This window comes from Panthera onca, chromosome A2, assembly GCF_046562875.1.
Source record: "Panthera onca isolate mPanOnc1 chromosome A2, mPanOnc1 haplotype 2, whole genome shotgun sequence".
Classification (NCBI taxonomy): domain Eukaryota; kingdom Metazoa; phylum Chordata; class Mammalia; order Carnivora; family Felidae; genus Panthera; species Panthera onca.
Genome location: NC_138340.1, coordinates 84,419,934 through 84,447,471, shown reverse-complemented (window position 1 = coordinate 84,447,471; position 27,538 = coordinate 84,419,934). Strand labels below are relative to the sequence as shown.

The 27,538-nt window shown below is 35.8% G+C and overlaps 1 protein-coding gene across 2 annotated transcripts in view; it reads right to left on the bottom strand.

Annotated features, from left to right (window-relative positions):
- The window catches only part of GNAI1 (G protein subunit alpha i1), an 85,224-nt gene that overhangs the window by 18,362 nt on the left and 39,324 nt on the right, over positions 1-27,538 (bottom strand). Inside the window, exons 1-4 of one of the 2 annotated variants that reach the window (XM_060632328.3) lie at positions 25,857-25,884; positions 11,034-11,076; positions 10,792-10,933; positions 1,405-1,562 (exon numbers count right to left, since the gene is read on the bottom strand). In XM_060632328.3, coding sequence (XP_060488311.1) covers positions 1,405-1,562; positions 10,792-10,933; positions 11,034-11,076; positions 25,857-25,869 — 356 coding nt within the window. In that variant the 5' untranslated portion in view covers positions 25,870-25,884. Of the gene's footprint in view, positions 1-1,404; positions 1,563-10,791; positions 10,934-11,033; positions 11,077-25,856; positions 25,885-27,538 lie in introns of those variants that run through there. The other variant, XM_060632327.3, reaches the window with a different exon arrangement.

Genomic DNA, 27,538 nt, shown 5'->3' with positions numbered 1-27,538 from the left:
GTGAGTCAAACTCACTGATGAAAAGATGACAAAGGCAAAGATGACACCAGTGGAACTACATATTCAGTAACATGTGACTTATACGTGTATAAAATACGTACATACTAACATGTATGGTGTATAGAGTGGCAAAGCATTAAAACACAGACCAGAAAATAGAGCATGACAAAAATGGGCATGGGTTCCACAAAAATGTCTGTTATTTACTCATCTGCACTAAACCACTCATGTGACACATACTGAGTACTCTGATGTGTAACCAATGACATGCGACGTGGTAATCAGGAAGAGCCATACCCAGTTTGTTTTTCACTGTGAAGTATGTGTATTTACCTAAATCTTACTAATACCCATCATCTTCTATCTTATTCTCACTTGTGTCCCTAAAAGCCAATAGCTCTTTCAAGAAAATGGAACAACCTTGGGAAGCAAAATGAGTGCAGCAGAGCACATGTCTGAAGACCAATCAAGGCCATTCATATCTGACATTTCTGCTGAGTATGTGTGCCAAATAACGGAAACAAATACTTGATTTTTTTATCAAGTGATCTGCTAGATCACCAAGCAGAAAGCTCCCTGACCAGGTTTTATCACAACTTGCTTTATGAACTTTCTGTGGCCACCATCCAAAAAAATCAGGGTAGATTTTTCTTACAAAATACTGATGTCTAGTGCAACAGGGAACATACAGTTGATAATTTTCAAGTGTACAGCTACAGAAGATATCTTGGGATCACCATATACCCCTTCACCATACACACAAAGTGCCTGTCACTGGATGAGTAACTCTTCTCAGGCACTATTAGTATAATGAAAAGAACAAAATCAGGGTTGCCTGGGTGACTCAGTCATTTAACTTTCTGACTCTTGGTTTCAGCTCAGGTCATCATCTCACAATTTCGTTGAGTTTGAGCCCCGTGTCTGGCTCCACACTGACAATGAGGAGCCTACGTGGGATTCTCTGTCTCCCTCTCTCTCTGCCCCTCCCCCACTCATGCCGTCTTTGTCTAAAAATAAATAAATGAAACTTAAAAAATAATAAAAAGAACAAAATAAGTTACCCTCCCCTTGGGCTAGTCCCGGGAAAACTAGAGATATACCCAAATTCAGAGTGAACTTTGTGAAGTTCCAATTACTTTCTTGGAAATTCACTGGAAAAAGTCCATTCTGCATGTTTCAATTAGTTACATAAGCAGGAGTCTCTTGCGACACTTCTGAAGGCAGAGAAAATAACTGCAATGCTATCTACACATAAAAAATAAAGTTTTCAAATACTGTCATCCTGAATATCCTGAGTTTTACAAGAATGTGTCAGCCAATTCTGCAATAGCATTGACTTGGAGGTATATTTGACTTCCAAGTAATTATTCATGATAGTTTAGTTCTAAAGTTATGATTACTTACTATGCTGCGGAATCATTAAGCTGGTACTCTCGGGATCTGTTGAAACAGGCTTGTACACCACTATCTTTCCACAATCTCTTTATAACTCCGGCAAGTTCTGCAGTCATAAAGCCTTCTTCAGCGGCTCCAGCAAGCACAAACAGTTGGCGGGCATCATCCTGAACATTCAAAGACCATTTTTTTTTTTTTAAGTGAAGAGAGACACATTACAGGGTAAAATTACAAAGGGAGGCATTGCAGATTATAAGAAAAGTGCAACAGTGAACTTCCTTTGTTTTTCATTGGGGTCAGAAGTTAATTCTCAATAGCACCACTTAAAAAACTGGCTTAACTAAAAGAGTAATCTTCAATCATGAGTCTATGTTTTACAATATCAGTAACAGCTATCAAGGCACTAGGAAAACTGGAAGAATGACAGACTACACTTACAACTCAAGAGGGGATCCATTAAGTGACTATTCATGATCTCTCACAGTTTTTTTGTGCACTGATAATGATCAGTTTTGAAAACAGAGAAATAATATATGTGTCACCCCTCCCTCCCAAAATGTTTCTAAGAAACACACTAACACCATTAAAGATTATTTTAAGATAGAATCTAATTAAATGTTAGCTTTCTGATCTTCTTTACACAAGGAACAGATTTAATTCAGAGAAGGGAGAAATCAATGTGGAATAGGCAGTTTCACATAGAACTATTTTCTCAGATTTTCAGGAGACCTTATATATGTGTGTGTGTGTGTGTGTGTGTGTGTGTGTATATATATTTTTTGTGACATATATATATATATATGTATGTATATACATATATATATGTATGTATATGTGTGTGTGTGTGAGTGTGTGTGTATATATATATATATATATATATATATATATATGTATTAAATCAATGGGCCAGGGGTGGGGGGCAGGTGTTTGCTCACGCAGGCATAGAAAAAAACAAAATAAACACAGCTATGAAGTAGAAATACAATGCATACTGAAGACAGCATGCAAAATATTTTAAGTGAAGGAATGCTGTGTATAAAGTTAATTAAATTTTCCTTACGTTTTGAGGCTACAAATATTTAGTATTATGATCCACAGGTAATCAACCACACTAGTTTAGTGCTGTCCAAAGGAAATACAACATGAGACACTGATGTACTTCTAAATTTTCTAATAGCCATATTTGTAAAAGCAAAAGAAAGGTGAAATTAATATAATAAGATGTTTTGTTTAACCTCTACCTAAGATGACATTTCTACATGAAATCAAAATAAAATTATTGGGATATTTCACATTTTTATACATATTTAGTGTTCAGAATCTGACATTTATTTTTACAAACAGCATATCTCAATTCAGATGAGACATTTCTAATACTCAATAACCATATGTGGGTGGGGGCTACACTGCTGGATAACAGCAAAAGAGTATAAAACTGGATTAACTATAGTTTTCAGGTAAGAACATAGTTAATCTAAAAATAGGGGAGATATGAAATTGCTATCTTCATAGAGATTCTCTGTAGCCTAAGACTTACAGCTTTACATTAAGTCAGTGGACAATCCCTAGTTTTTCTAAACAAGGGGCATTTTCCCAAAGTACTACAGTAAATGTTTATGAAGTGATGACACACATAAGGTATACAGTAGAGAAGCCATTTGGTGACACAGGACAGCAAACGTATTAGCTGACAGTAAAATTCATTCTGCTGCCAATTTGTGAACCTTTTCTTTTTTTTTTTTTCCAGATAGAACCCATACTGAAAAATAATTAAGTATCTCAGCATGGGAACATATTATTCAAGCATATGTTTCCCTTTTTAGTAAATCACAAGAGAAATGCATGCAAGCAAGTAACACATGTACAATAACCTTAATAAAACCCAATATAACATGGTTTCAAGTTCATTCGTAGCACCATTTACCTAATTACAGTAAACATTCAGTTTTCCAAATAACTGTCTATATATGAGAAATTTCTAAATTTGGCCATTGTTATTAACATCACACAGAATTTTCTCCATTTCAGAAAAGCACTTTTCACTTAAGTAGTTTTTAATGAGCTTTCATTATGATATATTTATTCAATTTCATTAAAATTTCTTGACAGAAAACACTAATGCCTTCTGGTATGGGTCTTAAGATCCCATTCTCTTCAAACTGTCTAGGAAGAAGCCTGAAGAAAAAGACATGAGAAACTTTGGAAGTGTACTTATAAACTGTACTGTTACATTCAAAAATGTCTCTTCTTCACAAAATGTAAAATAGTCTCTTTTCCTTGAAAAACTAACTAGAATATTCACTACCGTGTCATTAGGAGGACATTCAGAAGTCTATCAATTACACCTTCTGGTAATACATTTAAACTTATTTAAATTTATTCTTATTCTTAAACTTATCTTATTCTTAAACTTATTCTAAAAGTACTTTAGAAATCATTCTACCTAAACTTTTGTTTTGTATAAAAAGACTCTGAACACAGAGTGGTTAAGCAACTCATTTGATGTTTCACAGCTAACCGGTCATCCAATCACACATATCAGTCAACAGCCATTGTCCAAGACAAGATAAATGTTAAAACTACAGAATGATAACAACAATCCTACCTGGCCATGGAATGAAGTCTTTTCAAAATGTATGTAACATAATGTTACCTAAGAACATTTAGAACGCTAAACATGGGTGTACCAAAACCGTGTGACATAGGGTCGAAAAAAGATTGGGATTGCTAAAGAGTGAAGTTTAGTCAGAAAGGATACAGGTGAGTAAAGCAGCACAGGCATTCTTCTGTGTGTGTTGAAAGAAATGTTATTTGCCAGGCAATTATTTGTGAGTAGCAAGGAAAAATCCTTGGATGTAGCCACGTTTAATATGTTTTCAAGCTACTAAGACTTAAATGAAAATAAGATGGCGGAGAGAATGTAAGTGCCTCTTTATACAACTGTGTGCTCTGGGAACTCAGGAAGAAGTTACGCAAGGCTTTCGTGTGAAGGGACATGGAACAGGGTCGCTTTTCCCACTGAGGGTCAGGAACTTGGCATGCTGTATTTATTTAGTGACAGCACATTTCATCTGAGGCTGTCCCCTACTTTATGGGAATTCAGAAGAGTCCTTTTGGGATGGGGAAGAGAAGACTCTGAGGGACCAGGACAGGTGTCTTCTGACATTTGAAGTAAGGATTATTAAAGGTAAGAGTAGACTTCATATTTAGATATAAAGCATAAAAAAGAGAATTCTTAGGGCAAAAGATACCAGATTTCAATTCCATACAAAGAACACTTTTTAACAATCAAAGCCATGCCAAAAAAAAAAAAAAAAAAAAAAAAAAAAAAAAAAAGGAGGGGAAATGAGAGACTAAGTTTTTTAAGCAAAGGCTAGATGATTATTTTAATATAGCAGACAGAATCATAAATGAGATTAAGAGTTTAAACAGAAAAAATCAGAAAGCCCTTCTATAATAGAGATTAAATAATATGATAAAATAGTCTTAAAAATAGTGACAACTCTAAATTTTTGGCCCCAATAATATATTGATGTCATGATTGATACAAGTATGGAAATCTTTTGTTCCAATGGCTTAACTCAGTTATTTCATTAATAACATTAGTGAATACCACATATGAGAACTACTCATATATTTAATCTGCCAAATTTCTACAGGATATAATCATTCCTATAAATTTAAGTCCACTATACTGCTTTTATCAAAGTTAGTATACCTTTAAAGAAATCCTGAGAATAGGGAAGTCACCACTCCATGGCCCATGGTGCCAATCCCAGACATTTCAAGAATTGCTTTAAGAATACATAGGCATTAAATTTTTTTCCTCTCAAAACACACATATAATCAAAGTAAAAATGACTGAGGCAAGGAAATAGGAAGTCATTTTTCTTTTTTCCGATAGTACTGCTTAACACGATGGGGGAATGCTAAAAATAAAATAATCTAATTTTAAATAAATTGCAGAGAGCAAAATTTCTCATTAAATTGCAGTGAACATGAGCTTCTCTACATCAAGATAAGAGATTATAATAAATATGCTACATAAAATTAGCCTGTATACGTATACTTATGAAGCTTATAAATACGTGTATTTTTTATTTTCAAGTTCATAAAATAAAAAAAATACTTAAATGTTTTCTGGATGGACAATAAAACTTGTTGTCAAGAGCTATAAAAATATGTGCTGATATGTGAATTGAGGAAAAAAGAAAAACAGTGCTCGAGGTACATATTACATTTCAAAGGAAGATTAATACCACTTAGCCACATACAAAAATCAATTTTCCTCAGAATCAAAAATAATATAATCCTATAACAACCTCTTAGTTCTCAAACATAAGCCAGAATATAAAACCAATTCAAACATTCACCTGGAGAAATAACAAGTAGAAATGACTAGGAACATTTTGAGCAAGAATACTGGGGAAGGAGGGCTAAAATTATCAGATATTAAAAGCTTACAACATGTAGAACACTCTTGTATTAACGCAGATCAATAGAAAAAGATCAAATCTGAACTTATTACATGATAAAGGTGGCTAGGTAAATTAGTAGATAGGATATGATTAAGGAAAAAAACACAACTCTACTTGATAATTAGATAGCCGCCTGAAGAGGAAAAAAATAATGTAGATCTCAACTTCATGCATACCACAGAGTAAATTTTAGAGTAATTAAAGAACAAACACATGAAATAATGTTAAAATTCACTTCCCTAAAAAAAAAAAACATTTACAATAGTATGAATACTTAGTAAATCTTGGAGAGATTTTCTAAATTTAAACATAATGGAAGAAATAACAGAGGAAGATGTAAGAAAACAAAACCCTAAGATTTAAAGGCAATAAGCAACATGTGAAAGAACATTAGTGGACAAAGGTTTCATACATAATCAACACACCAAGAATCCAAGTGGTAAATGACTAAGGCATAAAACAGGTCACTGACAAAGAGAAAGAAAAATATAGTCAGTAGAGATATGGAAAACTGCAATTACACTAAAAATTAAAAATGCACATTAAAATGAGATAACAGGTACTAATAAATTAGCCAGTATTTTTAAAATGTTAAGATTTCTAAATTTTGGCTACCCAGAGTGCTAAGAAAAGGCACTCTAGGAAACAGGACTGGAAGGTAAATTGTTACAACCTTTCTCAGACACAATCTGGCAATTTAGGCAGACAGACAGAAACTAACTAATGAAATACACTACAAAATTAGAAAAACTGAAAAGTAGCCATTATGCAGGTGCATGCTGAGGCTGGGGGGAGAAAGGGAGGTCTTTTCAGTCAATTCAAATCAGTTTCCTAAATTACTCCAAGTAAGTGCTTCTTAAACTATCCATGACAAAGGACCAGTCCTATGTTTTGTTCTCTTTTATTTCCAATCTGTTTCAAAATAAAATTTAAATCGCTCAAAATATAAACCTATTTTCTTAAACTATCAAAGTTACCATATAAATTACTCTGCCAATTGCATTAAATGTAAATTCTCCTTAATTCCTGTACTCATGTGCATGCTTGTGGACAGACACAGATTCATGAACCACATTTTGAAGAGAACACTATTTTAAATGATGCAATGCCTGAGACATGTTAATAGGCTCCTACATAATGCTTCCCTAACTCCCCATTATTAAAAACAATAATTTATCATCCACAGATTGAGTAACTCATTCTGAGAGAGTTTTGAAAGGATAGTCAGCACAAAATCTGATTGCTCTATGCAATCCTTGAAAACAATTTTGTTTCCTCTGATTTTAAATAACTAATGTGTAATCTGCTTTGCAAATCTGGTAACTGCCAAATATGAAGCATACCACAGCAAATTAGTACCATTTCTGTAAGTTTTACATCTTTTTAGTCAATTCTCATCAAATTAACCTACATATTAAGATGTAATTCCAATCAAGATACCAACAGACTGTTTTTGTTTTGTTTCAACAGGGATGTGGGGCATTAAGTTGATTCTCAAGTTCACCTGGAGAGAAACGCAAAACCAACTTCATATTTTGGTAACAACAACAAAAAAAACAATGGAATGAGTGCTCTTACCCTACCAAATACCAATTAACCCTATGAGGCAAGAGGAACTAAAATACATTGATTCTGAGAAGGATGACAGTAATATAATAATTATAAATGACAACAATAGGAGCAATAAACATTTAGTGAGCATCTATTATGAACAAGACATGGTAAAAGCTTGATGTTCATTATGTCATTATCTCTCACAACCCTCCCAGGTAGATGTTATTATTTCCATCTTATTGTAATAAAAGACACTTATAAGGGCTAAGTAATTTAACAAGTGACTGATCTGGAAAAAAAAAGAAAGAATACATCAATGGAAAAAAATGGGGTTCAGAAAAACATCCATTTTGCTGCTACAGGAGGAATTTTCAAGTCACTAAGGAATGGCTGTAGGGGCAAAGGATGATCAGATTATAAAATATATTTAGATCCCACCCACCAAGAGACACAAATAACTTTTCCAGGCGGGTGAAGTGATCGTCTAAAAAATAAAACTATAAACATTCTAGAAAAATAAGAGTATTTAAGTAATTGTAAGTTTGAGAAAGATCTCTCTAATAAGATACAGCAAAGTCAGAATTAATGCAAAAAAATTTAAGAGTTCTAAAACAAAGTTACTGCTATTTCAAAAAATTGAAAGAAACATATTGAGCAAAATTATCTGGAAAACTTAAAGAAAGGTTAATATACCTTATATTTAAAGAGAATCAATGTGAAAAGAACAAGTAATTTAACAGAACTGAATGACGAATACTCAGAGGAATTCACGGAAGAAATACTAAAAGACAAAGATTTCCCACCTCACTAACAGGAAAATAAAAACTAAAAAAGAAAAAAAAAAGGAAGACAATATTTTTCAGGCATGAGACATTAAAAATCAAAATGTTGATAATATCTAAGTTTGCAAGACTCTGGTAAACACTGATACACAGTTGTTAGAAAACATTATTCACATCACTTTCTGAGAGCTCATCTGTTGTTCCTATCAAAACTAAATATCTGGTTACCCTTCGACTCAGGGATAATATGTCCAAGAACTGGTATTTGAGAAATAGAAATATATTCAGCCTTTGAATATATTCTTATTCACAGAATGCTTTTTCCTGGCTTTTGTCTAGAAAACTCTTACACGTTTCAAGTTCCAATGTCCCTTATGTACATGTTTAGTTCACCTTTGTATTTCTTAGCACAATTCCAAAAGCCTCCAAATATTTTAAAGCTTAAGTAGAACACAAAACCAATCAAAACCAGCCTGAGAACATGAAGACATATGTGTGAAGGAGTTAGTAATAATGGCTAAAGCAAACAGAAGGAATAGTCTGAGGGTAGGAGGGAAACAGTTACTAGGCTACAGCTAGACAGTCTAAGAAGAGTGACTCAAACTAGCACTAAGTGAAACAAAGAGGAGAAAAAAAGTCCCACACGTAGATTTTCAAAGCATCAGAACTAAGGAAGGGAGGGAGGGAGGAAGGGAGGGAGGGAGGGAGGGAGGAAGGAAGGAAGGAAGGAAGGAAGGAAGGAAGGATGGAAGGAAGGAAGGAAGGATGGATCGGAGTGAGGGGGAGAGGCAGGCAGGGAAACTTAAAAAAAAAAAAAAGTTTGTAGTGACAGAGCAGTTACTTCAAGTCAGACCTGTCACTAAGTCCTTGAAAGAAAAATATGAAATAAAAATAGACTTCATAAAAAACTGCTTGCACTGACTCTTCAATCACCTCCTAAAATGGAGGCTACAAAATCTTTCTAAATTATCACATATAACATCTAAATGCAGAATACCCTATATGTGATACAATAAACGATTTAAATCACTGTCAGTGGAACTGATGTAAACTATAATCTACATCAATTCTTTCTCCTTTAAGGATGGTTCCCCACTGTTAAAGACAAACAAAAGCATTTGTTGAATGAATCAATGATAAATGAATAAAGATAAAAATGATTAAATGAATAGTAGATAAGGCATAAATGTCTGGATATGATCAAATCTTGTTCCATAAAAAAAGGATTCAGGAAAATGTAATGAATTACTATTAAAAATAATCTTGTAATCTACTTGAACATTTTAGTTCATTAACACTAAGTTTTTAAATTCTTGTTTAAAAGGAAATGGTTAGTAGATTAATATGGACCAAAAACTTACAAAGATATGTTAGTATAATTTATAAATAATAAACCAGTTTTATTTTAGATTTCCCCAATACATATTTTCTAATATTGTTTTCTTTCATTTTTTTCTATAAGCATGAACAAAGCCTCAATGTTAAAAAAAAATTGACCAGACACTAAGAAGACAAAAAGAAAAAGTCTCAATATAAAAAATCCTCATGGTATTAGTATAGGTAGATGGCATGCGCGCGCGCGCGCGCACACACACACACACACACACACACACACACACACACACACACAAATACAAAGCACTATAAAAAGCAGCCGTAGTAGTAATAGTACACCTACTCTGCACAAAAAAAAATGTTAAAATTTAAGCTAGAGTTTCAGTTAAAGTTTTATGGGAAGGTCAACTTTTATTATCAGTTATTAAAAACAAATCAGTTTTAAAAAAACACACAAATAATAAACTCTAAATAAACAGATTAAGCAAGCAAACGGGTGCAGTGAAATGAAAAATAAAGTGTCATATGGATTAGGCCAGGGTTGCTGCCATCAAATGCAAAATGTGTTATCAGGCCAAAGAAGTAAGTGTGGGCCCAGTGCCTTGGTTACCATCTTCACCTTGGTTACCAGTCTTCCTATCTTGTCAAGTCTTGGCTTCCAGTTTCTTTACCAATAAAATAAAGGGGTGGAACTTGCAGGTCTCCTAAGGTCCTCAATCCCTTTAGCTCTGAAATTCTGATGCATGTTTTCTAACAGCCAATATTTTCCTATTCAAAGACAGGCAAGATTTTATACCATTTCCACTATATGAGATTAGATTGCTTTTTAGGCTGGGCATAAATAAAATAATTAGATTATATCAGCATTCCAAATTATGAAAAAAAAAAATTCTGAAGAGAATCAGCACAGGAAGTTTACTAAACTCCACAGTAACTACTAAAAATCATCATGGAAATACATGAGTACCCAGTATCTCATGTTATACAGAAAATATTGCATGGTTATGGAGTTGTCAAAATCACCTGATGGATAAGGAAAAAATTCTAGTTATAAAAAGAAGATTACACAATCTTGTGTATTCTTAGGTCCTCACTTGTAAAGCTTCTGACTCACTTCATTCACCACTGTCCTTTTATAAAAGGGTCCCGAGACCGTGGATAAATCTACGTTATGTAGTATGGTATTATCATGTAAAAGTTATTCTTTGTACTCCAACAGGCCTGTTCTAATGAATTTAACAACTCACCGCCCGAGCTGAGTCACCGAAGTCTATCTTCAACCTCCCCATGGCCCTAATGATAGCAATAATTGATTGGATGGTGTTGCTGTAGACCACCGCTTTGTACTGTTTACATTCCTCCTCCGAATAACCAGCTTCATGGATAATTCTAATGAGACAAAAAGAAAAACACAAAACAACTTACTTCCTTTGATGGAAGGGTACACTTAAACATAAAAAAACAAATTTAATATTTTAAGTCTACTTACTTCATTTGCTTCACAATTGTGCTTTTCCCAGATTCACCAGCACCTAAAAAAAAGTAAAATAAAGGATTTCTAACTGCATCCTTGTGCTATATCCAATCCAAAACAGGCACACATACACACCTTCTCTGTCTCTGAACAGCTGAATTTTATTCGATATCAAAACAATCTTTAATGGTTTCCAAACATATAGAAAAATTATCAAGAATAAGTCCCTTTTGTTTATTACTTCATAATACTTAAATTCAATAAACTCAACTAAAAAATATTTTTATTGCTGTCTGTGTATATTCACTAAAGCAATAAAAATATTCAATTCTATAACTTAAACTTAAGCACTATAAATTAGTTTTATTTAAAATTTTGCTCCTTCTTGGAAGATGTTCTGTTTGGTCAGTTATTCTAATTTTAACCTTTGCTTCATCACAGATATGAAGTAGATGGCAGTGGTGTCCAAACCATACAACAAATAATTTAAAAATATTATTAAAAGTTATGTCTATGCAATGCATGTTCAACCACCGTTATTAAACATCTGACACAAGGCCAACATAATGTGCTAGCATGGTGATCCAATGGTATGGAGGACAGAAATGTCTCTCCCCCATGTTCTTCCAGCTTTCCTGTCACCCAAGTCAAAAATCCATTTTCAAAATGCTCCTTCACTTTCTACATATACGCAAGGTCTCTTCACAATCTGGGTTCCTAGCATTATGCCATCATAACATAAAAATATTACTAAGGAAACAGCCCTTCATAAAAGTAGAGCCCTTTTATCCTTCACACTTAACAGTAGCTGATACCTTTACATCACATCATATCAACTATTTGTCAGGATCGTTCTGATTGCTAGATACAGAGAACATCTGAGCAAAGGACACCAAAGAAGATAAGACAAGTCTATCATTTCCCTTCATGTTGTCTTTGGCCAGGGCTACATATCATAGAGCTATTTATCACGGTTTGAGAGACACAGCTAGGATTTTTATTATCTGGGCCCCATTTTCCTACGGCCATTCCTACAGTGTTTTCTGATCCAGCATTACTGAACAACTTACAGTTCCGAGAATACCTACTGTGACCACACCACAAGTCTTCAAACATACTGTTTCCCCTGCCGAAATTTAATTTACTCTGCTTCTTATTACCACCCTGGTTATCCTCCACCAACCATAAATTCACCTCCTTTATCAACCTTTCCTGAGCCACTACCCCTGTGATCCCTGCTGCCCCTCACTCTGCACGTTTCCGTGAATATTTCTTGAAGTCTCAGTCCCTAACTTGTGCTAGACACACAATCAACCCCAAAATGTACTTGCATTTATTTAAGCTATTTGTGCCTATTATAATTAGATGTCAAACTTCTGGGCGCTGTTCCTTTTGCTCCCATCCCTCTCCAGCTACACACACACACACACACACACACACACACACACACACACACACACACCCCCAATCAGAGACATCTGAGAACAGATCATAGTTAAACGGCGTATTTGAAAATCTAGGGGAAAAAAGCTGCTTAAACTTTACTTGTGATTTAATATTTAAGAAATTTTCTCAAGATACCAGCACATTAAGTAGAAAAGCGGGAGCTGAATAAATAATGAGGGCATTCTTCATTTATAGACAGCCTTTGATTCTTTCAGGGCATCTGCCAATAAAAACAATTCCAAGATAAACAATCCATTATTTATTAATCAGCAACAGTGTACTTGGCTCTGTGAAAAGCACCATTGTAGGCATTATGGCTCACACATTTCTCTCATTCAAGAGAGATCCACCCACCTAACATACCCTAGGCAGTTCCCGGCAGGGCTATCTTCAAGACGGCCCTCTGGGTTTCTAGAGCACTGCCAAGCTAGTCAGTAGCAGCCATGGTGTGAAGATGAGACCTTCCAGATCCCCATAACCACCTACAGAAGTGGTGATTCCACTGGCATAGTGAGCTTTGATGAACCACAGACCATTCTTAGTCAAACTCAACAACTGAAAGGCCCAGAGAAAGGCTCACATTATACAAGCCAGTGAGGTCTGAGAGCCAAGTGGGGTAAAATCAGAAATAGAAAAAAAAAATTATGAGTTAACATGAGAATTTTATAATCTTAACAAGAAAAAAAATTTTCCTAATATTAACTTCTGATTCATTTCATATCTTTTAAAATAATAACATGGGACACTTAGATTACTTTGCAAGGAGCATCTTGGTCAATGGCTTGTGGTTCAAAATATCCTGAAATCTGTTTACCATTAAAGATTGAGGATGGGAGTGTTATTAATTGGATATCCACCTAATTTCTTCGTTAGTCACAAGGTGCTCTTTGAGGAATAGATATCCTAGAGGGAAAAATGCTGAAAAGAGTCTTTCAAAGCTTAGCAATTTATGTAATTAGTTTTCAGTTCTCATTTTCATGCAGACATTCTCCTAATAGGAAAATTACAAATGCTGCCTGCTTAGGGTTCCAACATTCTAAATACTGGTATTCTTCCCACACAGCACACAGGAAAGAGTTAAAAGTTGTTCTTTACAAATCTTAGCACAATAGTGTTTGAGAGACTGACATGAAGCGATACTGGAAAAAAAAAAAAAAATCTCCGAAGTAGTGGAAGGGCAGGGGAAAGGAGGAAAGGATCAATTTTCCTAGCAATACCTAACTAGGCAGCTATTGCTTTTCCCTTTAAAACCAGAGGCAGATTATAAAGAGTTGGGAGCACCCTTCTTTCAAGGAGAAACAAGGAATATACACTATGTACGTATGGAAAGATCAAAGTGTGTGACCACTGTGGTCGCAAGGTCAGGCCGGTCAAGGTGACTAAGAGACTTTATGAAGTAACTGTGAACAAGCTGGTCACTGTGAAATGAGAGACTTCAGAGTTCTAGGAAGGGAGATTTTAACTCGCAAAGGGCCACGGAGGTGTGCAATATGATCATGGTAGGCCAGTAAGCCAATAGTTATAAAGTCAAAGTTGGGATCACTGAGAGGGTCCCTCGGGCCTCTCTTTAAGGAGGAAGTGGCTAATAGAAAATTGCATCTCTGGGGCACCTGGGTGGCTCAGCTGGTTAAGCATCCAACTCTTGGTTTCAGCTCAGGTCATGATCTCACAGTTCATGAGTTCAAGCCCCACATCAGGTTCTGCACTGATGGTACGGAGCCTGCTTGGGGTTTTCTCTCTGCCTCTTTCTCTACCCCCTCCCTTGCTTTTGCTCTATCTCAAAATAAACTTAAAAAAAAAAGAAAGAAAATTGCATCTCTGAGAGCAAACAGTAATAAACCCAGCAGGTGTATGAAATGGAGCTCAGCATCTGATGATAACGCATCATTCAGATGGTAGCAAAGAGCACCACCACAGTAACACTGAGAGGAAGGAAATTCATCGCAGTCTGGGGTCACATGTGCATAGCCACCTATTAACAATGAGATTTGGGAAAGGGAAACACATTCACTTAGGACAAGCAGGAGGATGGAACCAAAAACCAAATCAAGATCTAAGTAAAGTAACCCTTGCCTAGATTCTAATTCTTTCACTAGGATTATATAATTTACCATTATAAAATAACAATCAAATAGTATCTGCCCCTGATTTTGTTAAAGGGCAGTATAGTAAATCTGAAGTTTTAACTGCAAGTAATTTAAAGACAAAGAACCTCTAACCTCTTCCAAACACTCATTATTCCCCCCTGCCCCCAAGAATATTCTTTGTCCAATTCTCTGCTTAGGGTCACATTTATAACATTTATTTCTCGGTTCAGGATTCAAGCTGCCCAGTATCACATGCGATTCAGCTATTAAAATGGTGATTTAGTTATTTTATTCTGAATTCCTGACATTCCACTTTTAAGAAATGCAAATTTCATGTAGAATTTAACAATTTCAAAATTTTACACTGAATAAAACTACATTACAGTTTAGTTTAAATGAGAATAAAACCAAATTACAAGTTGCATTTAAAGTCACTTCTGTTTATCATGGTGCTACACAAGGGTGACCCAGTCGGTTGAGCATCTCTCTCTCCCTCTGCCCCTCTCTTCCACTCACATGTTCTAAAATAAAAAATGATAATAAATCAAATAAAAACAAAAATAAAAATAAAGATATGAGGCTTTATTAAACCCTCTGAAAGTACGGGTAGAGATAATGGTCCCCTCCTTATCCTTAGAACATTTACTTCAGAAAAATTAGAATTGTAAGTACCTTTTTTCCTCTTTCAAATTTGTGTGTGTGACACACACACACACACACACACACACACACACACACACACACTTCAGAAAAACAACAGGCCAGGGAGCCTGGGTGGCTCAGTCGGTTAAGTGTCCAACTTTGGCTCAGGGTTCGAGCCTCGCATCAGGCTCTGTGCTGACAGCTTGGAGCCTGGAGCCTGCTTCGGATTCTATGTCTCCATCTTTCTTTGACTCTCCCCCATTCATGCTCTGTGTGTGTCTCTCTCTCAAAAACAAATAAACATTAAAAAAAAAAAAAAAAAAAAAACGAAAAGAAAAACAAATAGGCCTTGTTTTGGTCAGCTTTATGACCCAGAATGTCTTTCTCAAGAGACTGGCAGCCATTTCTTTGAAATGTAAACATCAAGAGAGATAGCAACCCTATCTTCCATTTTCTGTGGAAGGGTAGGAGCCTAACTTGGGTGGGTACCTTGCTCCAAGATGCAAAGCTACCTCCTGTCATAAAGATATGAGATGTGTTTCTCCTTTGGGTAAGGCCAATTAGCTAACACAAATGGTCTATCCAACTAACAAAGTTAAGATGAAGTATGTGTATAAGGCTGTCAAGCCTCTTACTTAAAAACTAGTTAAATCTAACTTGAAAACATGTATGTAGTTAAATTGTATTCATTTGGCTATATATGGAATGAGATTCCTTTCCATCTTTGCAATCTCTTAGTTGACTGCCTCTAACATACACCAAACTCTGGTTCAATGCTTATTCAAAAATTGATAAAAATGTTTTCTTTCTCTGCTACCTTTGTAAGGAGGATGTCTGGGTTGGGAGAAGATTTTGTTTCTAATTATCATTCCTCAACAGGAATCATAACCTAAAAATCTTTCTAAGTTGGCTATAAGAAGCTATGAACTATTTAAATAAATATATACATATTTATGGAATATATCTGGCATTCTAAGATATAACAATTTGATAATGACTATAAACACCAGAATCTAGATTGCCCAAATGACCAACTTTCTCAATTTTTTTTTTTTTTTTTAATTTTTTTTCAACGTTTGTTATTTATTTTTGGGACAGAGAGAGACAGAGCATGAACGGGGGAGGGGCAGAGACAGAGGGAGACACAGAATCGGAAACAGGCTCCAGGCTCCGAGCCATCAGCCCAGAGCCTGACGCGGGGCTCGAACTCACAGACCGCGAGATCGTGACCTGGCTGAAGTCGGACGCTTAACCGACTGCGCCACCCAGGCGCCCCTCTCAATTTTTTTAAGAGAGACAGAGAGACAGAGACAGCACCAGCAGGTGAGGGGCAGAGAAAGAGGGAGATACAGAATCTGAAGCAGGCTCCAGGCTCTGAGCTGTCAGCAGAGAGCCCGACACAGGGCTCAAACATGTGAACCAGGAAATCATGACCTGAGCTGAAGTCAGATGTTTAACCAAATGAGCCAGGAGTCCCTGGACTTTCTCAATGTTAACTCTCCATAAAACTAATCCCTAAGCCATTCATGCCTGAAATAGGTCCCATACTACTACACTGAGCAAGAATGACTGCACACTCAAGACTACTCTAGAAAGGTAGGACAAAAGGAGACAACTGTGGGCAGCACAGGAAGCTTTTTCCTGGCAGACCATGTCAATTCAGGTTTCCTCTACCCCAACATATCCCAATGCTTGTGCGGTCATCAGGTGGCTCTCTTCATGTTGCTCTTAAGGTACTGGGGTTTGGTAAATGGCCATAAATACAGATCTTCTGGCAACTACAATTGTTGTAATAAAGTCCTTTTTATCTCTGAACCAGGCAACTCCTGTCTTCTGAAGACAGAAGTTAGCATACAACTGCAGTAAGCTAATGTGTTAGCTTGTAAGTAAGGTAAAGCCTCAAATATTGAATAGTTCTTGACATCCTATTGTTTAATTTTTAATTAACTCCCCAAGTCTGGCAACTACAAACACTTCCAGTCATTGTTTCTATATCTGTACTACTTACCTTTTAAAAGCTCTGATCTTTTGGGTTACCTAGGTGGCTCAGTTGGTTGAGTATCTGACTCTTGATTTCGGCTTAGGTCATGATCTCAAGGTCATGAGACTGAGCCCTGCATCAGGCTCCATGCCGAGTGTGGAGCCTGCTTGGGATTCTCTCTCTCCCTCTATCTCTGCTCCTCCCCCACTTGCACACACACTCTTAAAATAAACTTAATTTTTTCTTCCCACAGATGGTAAACTCATACACATTTGTTCAGTAAATCCAAAGGAACAGAACAATGGTTCTCAAAGTATGATTTCAAGACTAACACTATCACCAACACTTAAGAAATATACATTCCTAGAACCCACCCAGAACTTACTGAATCAGACACTCTGGGAGGGGGCCCAACAATCTGTATTTTAACAAATCCTCAGAGTGATTCTGATGGAAGCTAAAGACAAAGAACCAGGTAGACGAAAGAGGTAGAAGAAAGGTCACCTCCTTTTTTTTTCTGGATTAGTGATCAGAGTAACTGTAATCATTTAGTTGTTGACTAGGTCTCCCCTGTTCCAAAAAGTGAGATAAGTAATATTGCTTTACATTTCTGCAAATAGGTTATTAAAAGGCAGCTGGGTTCTCAATTCCCTGCATTTAATATAGTGCAATTACTTTTTACTTTGGTTGAGGTACATAAAAAAAACTATTTTTTACTTTTTACTTTGGTTGAGGTACATAAAAAAACTATTTTCACATAATTATGTAATTATTAGAAAAGGGAACAGCAATTTAACAGCACTTACAGATAACTGTAGATAGCCTTCTTTGATTCTATACCAAAATTTTAAAAAGGGTAGCTTTGGGGTACCTCGGTGGCTCAGTTGGTTAATGGTCTTTGACTCAGGTCATGATCTCACACACAGTTCATGGGTTCAAGCCCTGCATCAGGCTCTGAACTGAAAACTTGGAGCCTGAAGCTTGCTTCAGATTCTGTGTCTCCCTCTCTCTCTGCCCCTCCCCTGCTTGTGTTCTTTCTCTCTCAAAAATAAATAAATAAAACATTTTTTAAAAAGATTTAAAAAATAAATAAAAAAGGGTAGTTTAAAGACTGGTCATAACGCATTTCTATAAACTTTTCGTACTTTGATACATTACAGCTCATTGGTCTATCTTGTACTTGGATGGGTATTTTACCCATGTTTGATTTGAAAATTAGTTCACTGAGCTGTGCAGAATTGAATGTTGATGTATTTTTAATACCAAATAATAACAATATATATTATCTATATTATATGTATATAATCATCTTATTAATATTACCCATAATCATCAGAAAAGACTTTAAGTCTTGGAAAGATATCAAGCTCTCAGTGCTATGGATAAGTTTTTTAAATTTTCAAAAAAATTTTTTTTTTGCTTAAAACCTTTAATTTTATTATTGGCAACAAACACTGTTAGCTATTTTCCTTGCAATGACAGACTAACTCTGCCAAATCCCCAAGTAGGACTATACCACAATTTCTTTCAAGTATAAATGGTATTCCAGGAAAAAAGCAACTAGTTCAATTCACAACTTAATCCTACAACTATCTTTCCTCAAGATAACAAACATGGTTTGGAATATGGCAGCATACTTTGGTATATTTCATATTTGGTTACACAGCATATTGAAGAGGTATGTACCTAATGGTCAAGATTTAACAATGATTTTTACAACTTGAGCATTTTTTATCACAAGTGCACAGTAGTGAAGAATACAATGACTATTAGTACAATTTAGTGCTTTTGACATGATTCAGTATTTTGACCTATTATTATCTTGGTTCTATCACAACAAATAACAACACAAGTAAAAAGGCAAATACCATCTTAGTACAATTATGAAAACGGTCCAGAGACCCCTAGGCCCATGGGTCACTCCTAGAATTGCTGGTTTAATGTCTTTCTCACGCCCTGGACTATAAGCTATGAAGGAAGGGAGCCCTGATGTTTTTCACCATGATGTCCTCCAAGTTTTCTCCTACACTTAGCACATGGCAGGAGTGAAGTAAACATATTCGCTGGCTGGCAGGCAGGCAGGAAATACACCATGAAGAAAGTATTAGAAAATGTAACAATATTTCCATGAACTGTGGAAAGGGAGAATTCTGTTAAAAACCGGAAAAAATAAAGGAAAAGTGTGGTGGAAGCTTGTGATTGCCCATTAAAACGGGTTCTCACCTATTGTAACAGGAGTAGTGGCTGGGAACATGGCAACTAAAGACTATATTTTCCGTCCTCACTTGCTGCTAGGTGTAAACCACATCAACACATTTCTCATCAAAGGAAATGATTTGTGTAAAAGAAAAATGTAAACTTGGATTCTCTCTCCTCATCCTTTGTATGAGCCAGAAATTAGGTGTGCCTATGGTCTTCTTCTAAGCATGTATATTAAGACAATGCTCAGGGGATGCTGGGGCAATGAGAAGGCAGAAACTTGGCTCCCCGCCTTTAGGCTGATGAGTTTACTTATTTATTTAGTTAGTTAATTTTAGAGAGAGAGCACATGAGCTGGGGAGAGGGCAGAGGGGGAGCGGGCAGAGGGGGAGAGAGAATATCAGCCAGGCTCCATGCTCAGCACAGTGCAGGGCACAGGGTTCAATCCCATGACCCTGGGATCATTATCTGAGCTAAAATCAAGAGTTGGACACTCAACCAACTGAGCTACCTAGGCACCACTATGCTGACAAATTTTTTAAGAGCTGTCTAGTTTAAATATATAAGCAAATATATAACCATATAAAGAATTCCCCAAACCTATGAACATTTTTTTAAAAACATCACCATAAATAAAGTGAAAGGCAAAGAAATCAGTAATTAATGAGTATAGACTTAATGTATAATGAATTAACATTAACTGACCAAGAAAAAAATAATTTGTAGATAAAAAGAAACATATATAGTATTAAGCTATAAATATATATTCATGCAAAAAATTACATTAAAATAAATACATCAAAAAATGCTTATATCTGAGTAAGACAATTTTATTCTGCAAATATTTCTGTAATTTCTAAATTTTTACATTGTACATAATAATACTGACTCAAAATTATGCACTTTATTTAGAAAAACTTGGGTCATATCTCTCGATTGAATATGAATAAAATTATCTTTTAAAATCTCCTTTGCTTCAACTCATATCCCCATATCATCACTCATGTATATAAATCTCACATTCTAATCACAGCAAATTACTTTTACTACCCAAACTTTCATGATCATCCCTACCGCCCCCTACTTTATCCTAAATGGAGCCCTTTATCAACATGGACACTAAAAAGGACCACACTATGTTTAGGTGGGGGAGCATCTGAGGTTGTTCCTTACCAACCAAGGCACATCCTATTTTCAGGAAATGTGGAAACTAAGTTGACAGACACTGGGTTTACTACATGGCCCATTATAGCAGGTGGGATGACCACAGCCCTACACAGACTTAGGTGAGAGATTATGAGGCCCGCAGTTAGAGGCAGCTCAAGCAGGAAGGCTCTATGCAACCATCACTGATTGCACCAGACACTTTGATTGTGATACCAGGGCCACCTAGGTAAGAGCTATCATGTTCATGACTAGAAGAGACAGAGCACAATACATCTAAGGGACTACTTTGTCCCCGTTACAATGAGTTGTAGTAAGTCACTCTGCCCTTTCTTCCCACTCACACACTGACCCTCACACCAATTATGGATAACAGCCAGGAAGGGAGGATGGCAAGTGATAAAACATTTTCATCGGAAAACCATACAGACTGTTTACTCAGCCATTAAAAAGAATGAAATCTTGCCATATGCAACATGGATGGACCTAGAGAGTATTATGCTAATCAAATACCCTATGATTTCACTTATATGTGAAACCTAAAAAACAAAAAACCAAACAACAACAAAAACAAATAGACTCATAAATACAGAGAACAAGGTGATGGTTTCCAGAGGAGAGGTGTGTGTATTTGTATGGAGGGCAGGGAATGATGCACAAAACAGGTGAAGGGGATTAAGCAGTATAATCCTCCAGTTTCTAAATTAGTAAGTCACGGAAATAAAAAGTACAGCATAAGGGATGTAGTCAATAATATTGTAATCGCACTGTATGATGACAGATGGTGACCACACTTTTGTGATTAGCATTGAGTAATGTATAGAATTGTGAAATCAATGTTGTACATCTCAAGCTAATACAACACTGCATGTTAATAATACTTCAATAAAAAAATAAATGGGCTGTTTAATCATATTGGACTAAGGCTTAAGCAACATTGAACATTTTGTAACTTTCTCTACTAATTATAATTAGCAGGTAGGGGTTTAGCAGGAGGAAGGTTGATTTTAGGCTAAACTAAAATAAAAATGGTATCCCAAACACCACCACAGACTGCTCTGACAAATTATCAAAAGGGACACAGATGAGCATGTGTTGTTATACACGTGATGTATAACACCACTTTAAAAGTTTTCCTCTAGAAAGTAATCCAATGCATATACTACCATTCTACTTTTGTATTTTCACCAACTCAAATGAAATCATTTCTGTGACACCATGCTTTTGGTAGTATGGAATAGAACAGAAAAACCCAGAAATACACCCACAATTATATGGTCATTTAATCTCCGACAAAGGAGAAATGAATGAATACACAATGGGAAAAAGACGATCTCTTCATCAAATGGTACTGGGGAAATTGGACAACCATACGCCAAAGAATGAAACTAGACCACTTTCTTTCACCACACACAAAAATAAACACAAAATGGACTGAAGACCTAAGTGTGAGACCTGGAAACATAAAAATCCTCGAAGACAACACAGGCATTAATCTCTGACATAGGCCATAGCAACATCTTTCTACATAGGTCTCGTAAGGCAAAGGAAATAAAAGCGAAAATAAACTACTGGGACTACACCAAGATAAAATTTCTACACAGCAAAGAAAAACAGCAACTAAACTAAAAGGCAATCTACTGAATAAGAGAAGATATTTGCAAATGACATATTTGAAAAAAGGTTAGTATGCAAAATATATAAAGAACTTATACAGCTCAATACCCCAAAAACAAATAATCCAATTTAAAAAAGGGGCAGAAGACACGAACAGATATTTCTCCAAAGCTGACATCCAGATGGCCAAACACGTGAAAAGATGCTCAACATCAATCACCATCACGGAAATGCAAATCGAAACTACAATGAGATATCACCTCACATCTGTCAGAATGGCCAAAATAAAAAACACAAAAAACAACAAGTGTTGGCATGGATATGGATAACAAGGAACCTGAGTACACTGTTGGTAGGAATGTAAACTGGTACAGCCATTGTAGAAAACAGTATGGAGGTTCCCTCAAAAAATAAGAACAGAACTACCCTATTATCCATGAAACACACTACTAAGTATTTACACAAAAAACACAAAAACACTAATTCAAAGGGATACATGCACCCCTATGTTTATGCAGCATTGTGTAAAATAGCCAAACTATGGCAGCAGCCCAAGTGTCCAAGAATAGATGAATGGATAAAGAAGTGGTATACTGGAATGGAATAGCATAGAATGGAGTATTATTCAGCCATAGAAAAGAATGAAATCTTGCTATTTGCAACATCACTGATGGAGCTAGAGAGTATAATACTAAGTGAAATAAATAAATCTGTGAGAGAGAGACAAATACCATAGGATTATTTCATTCATATGCAGAATTTAAAAAACAAAAGAAATGAGCAAAGAAAAAGACACACACACACACACACACACACACACACACACACACACACACACTTAATTATAGAGAACAAAATGATAGTTACCAGAGGAAGGTGGGTGGGGAGATGGGGATATAGGAGACGGGAACTGAAGACTACACTTACCATTATGAAAAAATAAAGTAAATAAGTAAATCATTTCTATGTGACACCATACTTTTGGCATATAAACATTTAAAGTTTTCAAAAAATTTTGGTTTAGGCAAAAGAAATGATTTAAACAAGAAAGAATACCACCTCTCTTTCACACAGCAGTCCAAGTGTAAGCAGTTCGGAGCTCAGGATCAGTGTGATAATGTTAGGGATCCAAGTGCCTTTTACTTTATTGTTCTACCTTAACAGTGTGAGACACTGTTAAATAGAGAGAGGAAAACATTTTTTAAATCTAGTAGAATTTTTCATTCAGATTCCTTTGCAGTTATCTTTAAATTCTCACATGAAAGAAACAGAAATTGAAAATAAGGGGTCCATTTTGGATATGCAAAAGAGACAACTCTGAACTGTAATCACACTCAAAAAAGGCCATAATCCCTCAATTTTTCACCACTATGATGTTAGCTGTGGGTTTTTCATACAATCCCACATCAAAAAATTGTGGTATAAAAATATACTTACATATTTTTAACTAAAAGTAAATGCTCAAGGTATGTTTGCAGTTTTTTTAAGGATCTCCTCTTAAGACAGGTAGTTTTTGACAGATAAATTCTAATCCCATCAGTGCAGAGGAAATTTCCCCCTGCATATCAACATATTCAAAACTTAATTACCTCAATCTCCCAATGCAAATTTCTCAGTGCGGCATTCCTGGCAAAGGATTTGAACCCAAATGCCTTTTATTCTTACCTCTGTACATGCCTGCAACCATTTTCTAGCCTTGTAAATCTTCAAAATAATCTATCTAATCCACACCACCAGAATTCTTGCATCTTGATGTCAACAACACTGTTAGGCAATCAAGTCAGTTAAGTAAGACAAAGGTTCTGATTCTAGGAAGTTGTATCCAGAATGTAAGTAGACAGTCAAGGAAATGAACAATCACAGTATTTTTTTTCTTTCATATATGAAGTACCCTCTATACAGAAGGCTTGATGCTAGACACTCAGGACAGAGTGAGTGGAAATGAGAGTTGTGGTCCCTGGTTTCATGAGGGGGAGAAACAGGTGGCAGAAACACTGCAGATTGTGTGATAAGGAAAGGCTACTTAGTAGGAAATGATTAATACACACAGTCCACTTAAAACCTTATAAGGTGTTCACTTATCAACACGTGCTACAAAGGTATCTTAAATGAATATATCTAGTAATTCACTAGAAGAACTAAATTAATAAAAAGACAGTAGAAAGTTACAGAAAAGTTAATACAAACAAGATATATACAAGTACATATAATTCCAAAATATAAGAACTATATAACCTATTCTACTTTCCCATTGCTCCATTAACATCTGAAATACTCTTTTTAACCACTCTTCTAGAAAGGACATTGATAAATGCGACGATGTCCAGAGAGGTGGCATACAGGTCTATAACTACTTCATTCCAAGAAAGGCAAAAGTTAAAAGAAGAAAAACAGGGAAAAGAAGATGTCTGATAAACAGCTGAGGAGCCATCACGCAGAAAGAGAAGGCTGAAGAGAAGGCTGAATTAAGATCAATAACAGAAATCACAAAGAAGCAAATCTGGCTCAGTAAAAGTAATAATCTATTAATAATGTGATGTCAGAATCTATAAAACAATATCATCTGTCAATAGGATTGTTATTCTCCCAGTTCTCTATTACAGAAGGCATATACACGGCTTTGCTAGATGTCATTTTACAGCAGATATAAATTAAGAAGAAATGGGCCAACCCCACATTTCCCACATACTTAACAATACTGTATTGTACATTAAATATTTTGTTAAGAGGGTCAATCTCATGTTAGGTGTTCTTATCACAATTAAAGGAGGGGGTGGAGGGAGGAAGGGAGGAAGGAAGGAAATGGGGCACAACAGAACCCTGTATTACATTGCTGGAAATCATTAAAATTATTTGTACCATCCTGACTCATGCAGTTGTGTTAAAATGTAGGCTTCATATAAACAACATTAATAAAAGACTTGGTTGAGTTCATACATTCTGGCCATTCCCAGTTTCTATACAGGGTCAAAGTTCCATGGAGATCAATACAAGACAAGGCTCTACTGTTTTTTCTCATCAGCTGTCTCTACCAAACAAGAGCAAGTCTAACCATGATAAATGATGGGGCAGCTCTAACTAAATCCCTGCCCTTCTTCATGCACGTTGACACACACAGACCTCAAACTTATAAAGAAGAAAAAAGGCAAAAATTCTCACATAAATATCCCCTTCCCAATATTAATTTTTTACCAGGAAACAGGGAACTATTTTTTATTCAAAAAATGAGGATAAATAATGCACCCAATCACTGCCTTTGACATGACAAAACAGGTTCGCAAGCAGTGGCACACTAATCAGAAAGGTTTATAAAAACAAAACGGCTTCACATCATGAGTTATTTAAGTGTTGTCTGATGAAGTGCAGGAGAAAAATTTATATGATCCCAACTTGAGACTACTTTAGTGTCCAGTTGAACTAGTTGCTCTAGGGCTACGGAATCATGATTAGTAAACTTCTTAAATGAAAACTGGATTTTTTTTTTCAAGCTGTTTTCACTAAAACCATATTAATTAACACTTGGCATAAGATGCACTGATACCATGGTGTTAAATGTGAAAAATGTGTCTCTTCGAATGAAGGAGAGATATGATTGTCCCCTGTTTCATCCTCACTAGTGGATCTAAACACCAGGTTAGGGCTTCTGCTAGGGACTTAGTATACTTAAGCATGAAGAGTTAATAAACATGAAAAACTACTCACCATCAACAGTCATCTGGGAAATGCAAATCAAAATCACACTAAGATGCTATCTCACTTGCTAGAATGGCTACAATCAAAGAGTAAGATCATAATAAGTATTGGGGAGGATGTGGAGAAATTGGAACCCTCGTCATACACTAGTGGAATGTAAAAATGGGACAGCCACTTTGGAAAATATTCTGACAGTTCTTCAAAATGTTAAACAAAGAGTTGTCATTGGATCCAATATTTCTATTACTAAATATATACCCAAGAGAAATGAAACATAAAACCAGGAAAAATCATACTTGAATGTTCATAGCAGCTTTTTTTTTTTTTTTTTTTTTTTGAGAGAGAGAGGCCAGGATAGAGCTAGAGAGAGAGAATTTTAAGCAGGCTCTACACCCAGAGCAGAGCCCAACATGGGGCCCAATCTCTTAACAGTGAGTAAGCCTGAAGCCTGAATCTAACCTGAGCCTAAATCAAGAGTTAGACCCTTAAATGACTAAGCCACCCAGGTGCCCCCTAGCACCATTATTCTTAGCATTACCATCAATTGATGAACAAATAAATAAAATGTGGCCAATCCATATATGCAAACAATAGATATCACTCCACCATAAAAAGAAATAAAGTACCAATAGATGTTATAACATGGATGAACTTTATAAACATTATTCTGAGTGAAAGAGGTGAAAGAGGTCAAACACAGAGACCACATATTATAGGATTCCATTTACATGAAATGTTCAAAGATGTCAAATCTGGAGACAAAACGATTAGTGGTTGCTTAAAACTGGGGGTAAGGCGGGGTTCAGGGGAAATGGAAGGTTATTGACAAAGGATATGAGGTTTCTTTTGAGGTAATAAAAAATGTTTATTTTTTACTTTTCTTAAACGTTTGTTTATTTTTGAGAGAGACTGAGCACAAGCAGGAGAGGGCAGAGAGGGAGACACAGAATCTGAAATAGGCTCCAGGCTCTGAGCTGTCCACACAGAGCCTGACACTGGGCTCAGACCCATGAACGACAAGAACATGATCTTGAGCCACAGCTGGATGCTCAACTGACTGAGCCACCCAGGCACCCCAATAAAAATGTTCTAAAACGGACTACGGTAATGGCTGCACTACATTGTGAATATACTAAAAATCGCTGACTCATATACTTTAAATTGGCAAATTTTGTGTTTGGTGAATCATACCTCAATGAAGATGTTTTTAAAAGTTAATAAGGGGTGTCTCGGTGTTCAGCTGGTTAAGTGCCCTACTGTTGACTTCAAGCTCAGGTCATAATCTCATGAACTGTGACATCAAGCACAGAGCCTCCCTGGGATTCTTTCTCTCCCTCTCTCTCTGTACCTCCCCTACTTGGGCTGGCTCCTACTCTCTCTCTCTCTCTCTCTCAAAATAAATAACTAAAATCAAAAAAATATTAATAAAAAATAAAAACTTTGTAAAATAATCAACAACTAATTTAAGAATAATATTTTAAAAACCTGATTATACATATTCCATTTACCTCCTTTCCACAAAATCTTCCCCAAACCTTCAAGAACACTTGGTTTCTTGCTCAGTATGATTAAAATTTTTCTAAAGGGAACCTTCATTCTACACCCCTTCCTCTGCTATGGTGTAGCATTTCTGACAGCACAGTTTGCTGGAAGACTAGTGATTTTATCTAAAGCGTTAAGTACAAAGATTT